Source organism: Rhinatrema bivittatum, chromosome 17 (assembly GCF_901001135.1).
Source record: "Rhinatrema bivittatum chromosome 17, aRhiBiv1.1, whole genome shotgun sequence".
Classification (NCBI taxonomy): domain Eukaryota; kingdom Metazoa; phylum Chordata; class Amphibia; order Gymnophiona; family Rhinatrematidae; genus Rhinatrema; species Rhinatrema bivittatum.
This window is the reverse complement of record NC_042631.1, coordinates 20,710,998-20,723,124: the sequence shown is the minus strand read 5'-3', so window position 1 is coordinate 20,723,124 and position 12,127 is coordinate 20,710,998. Positions and strand designations below refer to the sequence as shown.

Sequence of the window (12,127 nt, the reverse complement as noted above, 5' to 3'; positions counted from 1 at the left end):
AACTACTTTTTAAAAATAAAATGCTAAGATTTGTTTAAAAGTCTTAAGTTCAACCCACCTTAGTACAGACCACTCTGACCACCACCTTCCAAAGAGCTGAAGCGTCAGACCCTGGCTGCACCTCAAACAGGAGATGTTTGTCCTGACCAGAAGCCAATTTTGCAGTTCTGCAACAAAAGGAAAAAGTTGTACCGCTGACAAATGTTTATTTATTTATGGATTTTATATACCGGGAGTTCCTGTATACAATACAAATCACTCCGTTCACAGTTAAATGGTAATAACTACTGCCGTGTGGCAGTTTACATGGAACAAATCAGAACTTGTTCTAATAAGAATGTTAACAAGATGGATCCTGCATGGACAGCACCATGCGCCTTGGGTCAGCCTTTTATCATTTTTTAAATGAAATGTATCTTATTGACACCATCTAAAAGAATTGTACTTTGAATTCACAATAGAAATGAATAATATCATAAAAGATAAAGGCACTAGCTGTCTGCTGGTCATCACATCTTACTGCTCTGCAGAGGTGGCTCCCACTTTGAGGCCCCTGAGCAAGTCTGGGCTGCAGGACAGTCACAATGAATATGCATGAGATGTTTGCATGAATTTGGTCAATTAAGAAGGTTAATTTACATATTTTTGGTTTGTACAGGCCACCTTCAAGGTATACATGGGGACATTCCATGCCATGTGGACCAATTTAGAAAATCATCCATGCTCGACCGCCTTCAAATTGAATAATATTTTGTGTGAATGTTCGCTAGAGCCTCAAACAAAACTATGTAAAAATTTTTCAGCTGGATCTCTATTGGTTCAAGAGCTCGAGGCAACTGATTGAAAGTCACTCAAAGTGCTGTGCTCGCACAATACAAAACAGCCACTTTGTCCGGGCACTGCAGCCAATCCCTGTAAGGGGCCTGAAATTTTGTGGATTATTACAACCTTTGGTGCTAAGTTTCTATGCAAAGTTTGGAACCTAACTAACATGAGCTTGCCACCCTTTTTAAGGGCCAGCAAAGTACATGAAACATTTTACAAAAGAAATATAAGGCCTACTTTGATTCCTCATTGCTCCTGAAGTATACTTCGATTCAGGCCATAACTGGACCAGTTGTCATGGCCCATGATGTACATCTGGGATTTTCACTAGGAGGCTTTGGAGCCAACTGGAAGCAGAGATATAGTTACATAAAGACATGGACACCTTTTTATGCAAAGTTGTGCCATTTTTGGGTGCAAATATCTGTGTGTGGTTTTTGAGTTTTTTCTTTTTAAAGTCATTTGAAAGAGCACAGTTTTGCTACTAAAGTCACCCTGTTTCGTCTTGGACTCAGCCTTGCTTTGGTCAGAATTACAGTTCCAAAGGCAAGCAGCATTTGCATGCGTGAATGCCATATATTAAAAAGAGCCATCATTGGCACCCAACTGTGAAACATGCAAATGAGCTAGCGATGACAAATTTTACAATGCAGCTCAGTTCACTGTGCTTACCATACTTTTAGCTTTTAACATATTTGTTTGACTAATTTATGAAAATATGTCTAGTCAATGCAAAACTTTGATGCTGATTAGTTACCTTGCACTGGTCAGTGGTGACTGAGCCACTGCCAATTCAGCAAAATTGACAACCCAATCACCTAGGGGCCATGCCAGACAAGGTACCAGCCAGAAGTTTCCAAGCTTTTATTGAAGCACAAAACAAGAAAAGGCAAGACACTATATACAAGAATTAATTAAAATGCAGATTTCAAAAAAATTGAGTCTTTTTTCCTTCCTTGCACATACTTTTGAATGTCCCAGCAATGCATGACAAAGTGGCTTGTGAATAAATGTACTGCCTGCCTGATGAAGTTATGGGTGCATCAAGGGTAGCAATAATAGGCCCTTCTGAAACCCAACAGGTGTCTCTACAGGGCAGCCAGTAAAATGACCTGGCAGGAGTTTGGGGGTGCAAGAAGTTGACCAAGACATCATGTTCCTCAACTGAGACTTCACAAATATGGCCAATCCACCAGGAATTACCAGAGATGCAAGCTAAATACTGACCAGGTTGGAAGCTGGAAACTTAAGGGCAGGAAAATATTCCTATTCTAGAACACTTGCAATGAATGAGGTGACGTCATTCGAAATTTTGCTAAGGCAAATTTTAGTTGCATCAGTGGGCTTGAATTGATGATTTTCCCTTGTGGCAGCAACTGTATGACCTGTGCTAAGTCTCTCCTCCTGAACAGGTCTGATTGCTGCAATATCCTCCTTTGGGACAAAGAAAAATTTGATACTAAGGACACTTCATCACAAAAGTCAAATAGATCCTTTGGTGTCAAAATTTAGTTATTGAGGGGGTGTAGTAGACTAGCACGAGCAGCTAAATGTTTTGTGATTCCTCCAATCGCATCACAGGGTGATTTTTCCATGGCTGGTGCCAAAAAAGTTCCATTCAGCTGTAACATGAAAGTCGTTACTATGACTGCAAAGATTAATGAAATTTTTAAAGTTTTTGTATTGAGCAGCAGTCATTATTAAAACAGTGAACATGCTCCAAAACAGGTAAAACACCCTTCAAATGCTCAAGGAGGATTCTCAAAAACTTAAGCACAGTTATTGTGTCGTGGCGCAAGCAGTCACTGATCATGCATATACAGAGACACTGGACATCAGGGGTGCAATAGTAAACAAAAGGGTGGAGTGTTGCCTAACTATTTTCCAGTGAAATCCTTGCACTGCATCCTGAACAATAAAGGAATGATTTTCGATAGTTTCATCAAGATACATAAAACATCAAGATGGGCAGGACTTCTCTGTCAAGGCAGTCATTATACCACAAAGAGCACAATTGTGTCACAGGCCAGGGCATGTTCCCAAAATCTCTGCCACAACACACTGCTAACATGACATTACCACAGTTCCTTGTGAAGGTGATACTTTTGCATGTTCAGGCTTGCATGCAGTAAATAACACAGCACAATAAAATGCCCATTTTGTGGGGTCTTTTATAAAAAAGTATGTCAAAGCAAGATGTGTCATAAGCTACAAGCAGGGTAAGTACAATAAAATTTCACATCTCTAGCTCATTTGCGTGTTACACAGCAGGGCACCAAAGATGCTTCTTTTTAACATAGCGCGCCCATGAATGCAAATAATGCATATTGTTGAGGGCCTTAATTCTGCCCAAAGCAAGATAGGTCCAAAATGAAACAGGGTGACTTTTGTAAAAAAAAAAAACCCCCCAAAAACAAACAAGGTCTTTCAAATGGCATAAAAAAAGAAAAGATTTAAAAACTACACAGTAGCGATATCTGCACCTGAAAATTGGAAACAATTTGCATAAAAAGTGATAGTGTGTCTTTATGTAATTATATCTTTGCTTCCAGCTGCCTGTAAAGCCTCTTAGTGCAAATGTTATACATATATGCCTTGGGCCAGGACTACTGGTCCAGTCAGGGCCTGAATCAAAGTATAGGTCAGGAGTAATGAGGAGTCAAAGTTGGCCTTATATTGTAAACTTTTTCACATACTTTCCTGGCCCATAATAAGGGAGGCAAGCTCATGTTATGTTCCAAACTGTGCACTGGAACTTATCACCAGGGGTTGTATTCATCCACAAAATCCCAAGCCCCTGAGAGGTGGTGTTGGGCTGCAGCACCTGGACAAAATGGCCATGGTACTCAGAGGTGATCTCCCGGTCAGCTGCCTCTAGCTCTTCAACCAATAGAGATCCAGGTGAAAGATGTAGTGTGGTTTTGCTTGAGACCCTAGAGAACATCCGTGCCAAATTTTGTTTGATTTTGCAGGAGGTTGAGTATGGACCCCCTCGTCCACTTTATATGGAATGACCCCATATCCTGCATATTCATAAGACTGTAATCTGTAAGCATTTGTATTCATTGTAAGAATTTGTATTTGTTATTTAGCTATTTACATTGATCTGTTACCACTTGGTCCTGTTCTCTCCTTTACCTCAAGTTCTAAGTTCCTACAAAGTTAGCCTTGTTATTTTATACCCACTTGTTTGATGTAATTTTCCAATATTGGTTCTGTGTAAACCGAAGTGGTATGTACTAGTACATAAACTCCGGTATATAAAAGCCTTTAAATAAATAAATAAATATAGGGTGCTTAAGCAAAGTGTAAAAGACCCAAATTTTCCATCTGAGAGCACTTTCTCAATACAAGTATTCATTTGAAGGTGTGCCCTAAGTTCTGAGGGCTTTGGGAAACGAGATTAAACAGATTTGTCCAAAATGGGCCAACTCCATGGAACAGAGTTAACTGTACATGCTGCAACTTGTTAAACCACAAGTGCATTTTAGCACTTTTACCTTTAGACAATTTTGAAATTAGTTGATAAAATTCAGTACACCCAGGTGTAAAACTCACTCCTGCTCCTATTTTAATTATTCAATGCTTTCCCTTGACTCAAACTCCATGACACATTATTATTAGAGGCCTGCTGGGAGAAGGGTACGAATGACATTTTGGCAAACTACATGCTCTTTCTTGCAGACAATGGGAGAAAAGGAAAACAATTTAAATCTTACACGTCATTAAGTTCAGCTACTCTGCCCAGAAACTCCTCATAAGTAAGGAAGCCACTGTCACGAACCAAAGAGACATGCTTTGCCACCTTCTCTGGCAGTCTGTTTATTGCAGTATGCGTCTGGTTTGAAATCTGTTGTCCCATCGTTTAAAACAAAGATCCAGATCAGTGTCCAAAGAGAAATTCAGTTTCATTCATTTGTGTAGTTTCTGTTAAGCAAAACAATGTTAATGTAGAAATCAATCTGACAAGACTGAAGCCCCAGCCAGCCACAGGAAAAAAAAAAACCCAACTATAGTAGTGGACTTCATGGACATCTGCCATTTTTCTATGTGGTTGTGTTTTACAGTACTGCATAAGAATTCATGCCACTTCCTTTCTGTTCCACTATAATGCTAAATTACAATATGTAGGCTGCTCCTGAGTGGCATTTATAAAACCAAAAATACACTGCTCAGAATAGGAAAAAAGTGAATAATTTCATTATTCATCCTTCACAATGTTTTCTGGTTAATTATACAATTCTGTTACAACTATGCATTATATAGCAAGATGGCAATTATCTACTATTTGTGATGGGTGTGAATAAGAAATGTTAATAAATGCTAACTGCTATGGTAACTATCTACTGTAACTGCACTAGAAGATGATCTATGATTACAACCTTGTTCAGTCAATATTTCCTTCATATTTTGTCCCTATAAGGAACTTTTTTACAGACTGGGGGACATGGGGGGGGGGGATGGGAAGAGCTGTAGACCATCAAGCTTGTTATGACTGATAGCTGAGGGAGAGGCCTCACTTTAGTAAGAATTGAAATGTGGTTTCATGTGGTGAAGTACAACAAATAAAGCTATTTACTTAATAGATCTACATATTGATTATTGGGTAATGTTTTGCTATGTACAATGCATACATAGCCTTGCAAATCAATGAAACGTGTTGGCATAAGTTAAAAGTATTACACTGGTGATAAAAAGATCTGCAAGGAGAGATCTCAATAATCCTTAACAGCAAATACAAGTTTCATTGTAATGTTTTGCAACCATGTTTATTTGGATAAACACAGTTTTCAACAATGACGTGCTTCCTCTCTGGATGTACATGCAGTACTATATGCCAAAATAAACGATATCATTTGGATATCCATCCTTACTTTCACAGTGCTCTCTGCAGCAATTATTCAAAAGACCTTAATCAATAATGAGTTCACATCAGCAGCACAGAATGAAAAAACGTTATTTTTTAGATACAGCCAAATGTTTCGGTGTACCTTCTCAGTCATGTGTTATAGTTTTTTTTCCGATAAACATAAAAGGTCAATAAACAAGTTGTAGATGATGTGCATTAGCACAAGAACATTACAAACTTGGCTTTTCTCTCAAGCCTACGATTGAGCATATCCACAAATCCCTCCTCCAGGTCTATGCCATATAATACCTCTTAGCTCAACAACTAAAGAATTAATTTTCCAATCCATCTAGTCTATTTTGCAGATATCTTATTCATACTGATTCTTTTAAATCGCCTGTATATAACATGTCTATTACTACTGTTGTTTTAATGTTATTTGTTATTAGTATTTATTCAATTTTCTCCAAGTTCATTTTCCTGTTCCATGTAAGACTTGCATGTTAAGTCACTCCAATGTTATATGTAAACCGAAATGATTAGCAACATTGTTGCTAGAATTTCGGTATATAAAAAATGTTAAATAAATAAATAAATAAATAAATAACTAACTAACTAACAGGTTGCACTGTAAAGGAAGTGTTTGTTTTCAAAGCCATAAAATAAAAGGGTGGGGTGTGATGTGATTGCGAGGAGACAAACAGCAGCATTCCCAGTTACAGGACAACACATTTCCGATAATGGGTAGGGAAAGCAATGCAAAGCTTTGTTTCGATACTAAAAGTAAGCGGCTCTACAATTGTTTCTTTAGAAGAACGAAGCCGCTCCCTTACAGCTGCATACGATTCCCATAAATGGGCGGATTTCCGCTAGGCTTTCCTCCTTTCGTTGCTATTATTATTATTATTGGAGTTCATACTGAGCAGAAAAGATGCCCTTGCGTATACACCGGACGGACATTCGCGTCAGCGGCCACATTTCTTTCATTTCGCGGCCAGGATGCGCCGCAGGCCCGGCCCGAGAGAAGGAAAACCGTGACTCACCGAGTGCCGGCCGCAGCTCTGCTACTCACAGCCCCGCACCGCGGCATGGCTCCCGCCGTTCACCTCCCGCGCTTTAGCGCCCACGGCCACGCACGACAAAACCGCCGCCGAAAGCAACACCTGGCCGCCCCAAACCGCCACCCAGTCCGACTGGGGGCTCCCTGGCGCTCCAGGTCCCACGGCATTGACGTCACCCGAGCGCCGTCGCCGGCCAGTGACGTAGGCGTGGGAATGTGGTGGCCGGTTGCTGGGCGACCGGATGTCAATCGAGGCGCCTTCGTCCACCGCGCCAAAAGTGCCTGGAGGTGGGGACCGTGGGGGCGTTATAGAGGGGAGAAGGACTTTTGGCGTTTGGAGAGCTACTAACGTTCGCTTCCTCTGCCGGAAGGAAAAGGGTAAGATAGTGACCTGTCTTTGCCACAAATTCGCTTTTTTTGTTCCATTTTCTATCTATTAAACGTAGCCCCCCCCGCTAACGGTGTTCTGGGGATCGATGGAGCAAGGAGGCACCGGAGGACGGGCGCATAGGGTGCCTACTCCGGACAGGACAGGAGGAGAAGGAAAAGTCTATACTGAAAACTTGCTTGCCGATGTAAAATCACAAAGGGTACATTTTTGAATAGCTCATGTCAAAGTTCTATAAGGTGAAGTTCAGATACGGACACTGGCAAATGTGTACTCATAAGGGGCCTCCAACGGTACCTGCAAACTGCATGCAGACTCCTTACTAGCAGAAAACTGGAGCTCCTGCTGGTACATTTCAGAAACTCCGAAGCTGATGATTTTCTTTAAGCAGCAGCTCTATGGGACTTTTAAGCAGTCTTCCCTCTGACTCCCTACAATTACAATCCTTTTATCCAAAAAAATAAAGAAATCTGACCGACAGATGAGGAGTATGGGACTAACTGCTTTCTTCTTTGAGATTTGTTCTCTGATTCCTTGGAAGATGCCAGGAATCCACTTGTGGACCCCAAGAGAAAACTCCCTGCTCCCAAAGGCCTGGGAACCCCTTGGATCGACCAGCCACCCTGCCAGGACAGGAGACAAACAGGCAGGACCTCTCTTTTGGAAAGAGAGACCCCAGCAAGAATCCAGCGCCAAAAAGCTCTTGAGTCTTGTTAAATCACTCACAGTAGAAAGACATCTCCCACTTGGGAGTATCAGACACACTATTACACTTCTCTCTATGACCTCATCCTCAGTATCAGTGAAGAAACTGAAGTCAACAGTATGGGATGCTTTGGTGACCCCCTGACATAAAAAATATGACATTCCTATTATTATTGAACATTAGCTTTTGTGGTCCCATAAGCTCCTTCTTCAGAAGATCTGGGTACTTCTTTTTCCATCCCCAAAGCATACTCTTCAAAGATGTTCAGACTTTTTAAAGCATGTAAGAATTTTTCAACTTGTGTTCTTTTTTTGGTGGGAGGGTGGGGAGCTGTTGATTTTGCTGTGGACAATTTTTTTTCAGGGACTGAAAATTGTGAATTCTGCAAAGTAGTGGAAATTTGGAGGTTATGCCAAATCCCTATGGTCAGAGATTCCAAATGGTGGTGTGTACATGGGAGGGTGTGGAGCCTCCTTAACATTTGTATATTATTAAAAATAAATTCAGATAATTTCAAAAAAATCACTGCAATCCTCATCCCTGATCCTTCACATGATCCTGTCTTACTTTTCCCTCACTGCCTGGGTCTCTCAACCCCTTCCCCACCCTGATCTTTCATCTGCCACCCCTACTCATAGGTTCCTTGTGCCCCCTTCCATTCACACATTCATTCCTTTCTTTCTCCATTCCCCCTAGCTCCTTTCTCTCTTTCTCCCTCCAGTGAAGAGAGCAGTGGTTCTTATCTATATCTCCCTTCTTGTCTTCTGGCTTTAATTTAAAGTCTGAATGTGTGGTGTTGGGTGGGGGAGAGGGAATTTTAGGGGAAGATCATGCTCAGGGGGTGGTTATGGGGAGAATTGCACCTGGGGAGGAATGGAGGAAGAGGATCATGCCAGAGCAGGATGAAGAGTGTTATTGTATACATTTTTTGGATTAAAAGATGAGAATAGGGGGCTGTCTTGGTGACTAAATGACAGTGCTGGGCACAGCCAAATGGACCTGAGTTTGATTCCTAGCTCAGGTCTTCTGCTCTCTCGGTTGGCAGAGGCTGGGGATGCTAAGAAGGCAACACTCACGGCCCCTGAAAAGGGAGGTAGTTATTGTGCAATAGCAGTTCCTACTGGCCAGATTCAGGGCCCATGATTTGTATCTTGCCACAGTAGTTAAATTTTATTATTGGGGATCACGTGATTGATTGTCAATTTTAGAACAGCCATTTACACACAAACACAACCTGGTTTTATGCATGTAAATGGATTTCAAAATTGCCCCTAAATCCTTTAATGCAAAGGTCTCCTGGATAGGGGAAGGGGCCCATGAAGAGTGTTTTAGCAGCCTCCTTTCTTCAAAAGTTTGTTTTTTGTTTCCCAATGGCTAGAATTAGTGACAGGTTTATTATAACTCACAGACAGGATCATAGTGCACAGGCAAAAACTTGAGCTACACTACACCATGGCATTCTACATGGACAAGCAGGACTATAAGCCACACAAATGGGTGACCTTAGCTGACACTGATATGGAAAATGTTCTTTCGGATCTTAGAAAGAACAAGAAGGTCTTTCTGAGCATGCTTGGGGATTCCAGTGCAGCTGCACAAGTCTTTGAGCTCAAAAATTCACTTTATTTCATATATATATTAGGCACTGCTTATATTTATATTTATTGCTATGTTAAATAGTTATACTTCTTATATAAAATATTATATTTCTTTATTTATTACCAGTTAAAATATTATTACTTTATTTAGCACTATGTTAAATTGTCAACCAGTTATACTGTTCCATATGTTATACGGTTCCATGTAAAGCTCCGCTCTTTGTTGAGCAGTTCTTCGTTGTATGTAAACCGGAGTGATTTGTAGTCCCTACAAGAACTTCGGTACATAAAAATTAAAAATAAATAAATAAATAAATAAATAAATGAATGAATGAATGAATGAATGAATGATTGCAGGGTTCCAGGAGGAGCCCAGGTGCATGTTCCCCAGCCGAGCACTGTTGTTGTGATAAGTGGACTAAAAAAATTAATTGGGAAGGGCTATAAAAACAGGAGAAAAATTCCCTGGGTATTTGTGAATGAAGGCTCATGGTCCCAGATTCTTGACTAAGCTGGAAGCCAACCTGGACCTGGACCCAACTGCTGCTTTTTTCTTTTGCAGAGTAGTAACTAAGCAGTGTACATTCAATTTCTGAGTCAGGTCTTCTGATCTGCAGGCTGGCTGGGGATGCTGCAGATGCAGCATTTACAGTTTCTGGGAGGATGGAGTCCCATTCAGCAAACAATAGCAATACCTAGTGTCCAGATTTAGGGACTATGATTGTAGGGTTCTGGGAAGAGCCCAGTGCATGGCTCAAAGCTGAGGACTGTTGCTGCATGTTGCCAGAACTGGGCTGAGTGAGTTGGAAGGGGCTATAAAGTAGGAAAAATATACCCAGATGTTACTGGGTCTTCACTCAGTGCCGCAGCCATTCCCTACAGGTTGAGTCCAAAGGTGTCGTGATTCCGCCTGCTACGCAGCCTCCCAGCCAGCAGAGGTCTTCAGCGAGCCTCGCTCATAGCTTCCCTAGCCACTTCTTCACTGATCACCTGACATGTCAGCACGAGCCCTACTTAACTCAGCCTGTCCATTCCCTCAGTACCTCTTCATCGAGGCACTTTGGCTCCTTGACTTGGCCTTCCTAGTCTTGCTATCCTATCTTGTGGCCTTCGTGGCCTTCTGCCTTGCCTTGTGGCCTACCCTGGCCCCATGCTTTGCCTTGCGGCCTACTTTGACCTCTTGCCTTACTCTGCGGCCTTCCAGGCCTTGCTCTGTGGCTTTTCAGGCCTACCTGCCATGCTCAGTGCCTTCTTGGGCTTTCCTGTTCTATCTTGTGACTTTCGAACCTTCTAGGTTCACCTCGTCAGCCTCGTGCCCTGTTTGGGTTTTCTTGTTTCGTGTTGCCTGTTCTGGTCCAGTCCTTTAGTCCTGTCCTTGTCTTGCCCTGCCCTGCCCAGTCCATTGAATGCTATCCCAAGTCTTGCCCTTGCCTCTGGTCCAAGCCTGCCCTTGATTCTGGCCTGGCCTCCTGGCCTGCCCATGTCCAGCTCCCACCTGTGCTTTGTTCCAGCTCCCAGCCTGGCACAGGTAAGTCTGCGGCAGGGGTGCATCTTAACATTTAGCTGGAAATTCAAAGGAGCGGGAGAAAATTGTGCCTCCTCCACCACCAAAAAACTGATAAGCAATAGAATATATAGGGTCAATCTATATTAATGAATTGGATAACAGGTACTTTTTGTAGTTCTTTTTAAATGAGTAAAAATCCTTCAAGCTATTTTGACTCTATAGTGACATTTCAGAGATTATTTACTTGTACATAGTGGTAGAAATGGGCTCTGTGATATTTACTACTTTCTTAAAATTGAGGAAGTCCAGGTAGATAGTTTGGGAGATGTTTATTGCTATAGTTAAATACAAATCTTGAATGCAAGTTCAGAAGTAAGCAGTAACCTCTGAAGTGCTTGGAGTTTCTGGCAGAAGGCTTAGTGAGCACCTCCCATTTTTCAAGGTCAGCAACCATCTGTGGAATGCATGGGCAGTAGGAAACCTACAATAGTTGTCAATTTTGTCGGACTGAAACAAATCAAGATATCCTAGTAAACAACTTGCGGCTGGAAGTTCACAGATTTATGAGCCTTCCTGTACACTTAACCTTGTATATAAAGATAAACCTGAATGAACAATGAGAACTATCTTTTAATCTGGCCTCCCAAAACCCTTATAATAAGTTTTTAAAATATTTACCTCCTGTCAAATTCACCTTCTTTTCATAAGTAGGCAAATGTTACCAGAATCCTTTGGAATCTAGAATATCAGCGAAACTCTGGTTTTGTAGTATTTCACTTCTTCATCCCATTCAAGATCTCGCAGGTCTTGTTAGAACCTTTGTACCTTTCTCAGAAAGATTCATCTACACTTTACTCTTAGTCTCCCCAACATGTCCCGTTCTCTTCCTGTCATGGGATATTTATGCAAGCGTGTCTTATATCTGAGGCTTCTGGAACTATGGAAGCGGCACTGCCATCATGAATTCATAGTGTAGTCCCCGAATTCCAAATTCCGTATATCAGGCTCATCTTTACTTAGCAACAGTGTTTCTGGAATCTTAGAGAAACAACTGCTAAAACAATACAAATCTAATCTTATCTTACACTTTTATCACCAATTTAAAAAAAAAACAAACCAAGTTTAACCTTCATCCCTAGTACAATGGTATGGCTGTAGACATGGAGTCTGATGATTTTTTTTTAGAGTACTATA

General features: G+C 41.4%; 1 protein-coding gene across 3 annotated transcripts in view; it reads right to left on the bottom strand.

Moving 5' to 3' along the window:
* The window catches only part of RNF141 (ring finger protein 141), a 40,429-nt gene extending 28,626 nt beyond the window's left edge, over positions 1-11,803 (bottom strand). Inside the window, exons 1-3 of one of the 3 annotated variants that reach the window (XM_029582669.1) lie at positions 11,612-11,803; positions 4,545-4,752; positions 59-167 (exon numbers count right to left, since the gene is read on the bottom strand). In XM_029582669.1, the coding sequence (XP_029438529.1) occupies positions 59-167; positions 4,545-4,687 (252 nt within the window). In that variant the 5' untranslated portion in view covers positions 4,688-4,752; positions 11,612-11,803. Of the gene's footprint in view, positions 1-58; positions 168-4,544; positions 4,753-6,717; positions 6,887-11,611 lie in introns of those variants that run through there. The other 2 variants (XM_029582668.1, XM_029582667.1) reach the window with 2 other exon arrangements.
* Positions 11,804-12,127: the final 324 nt, after the last annotated feature.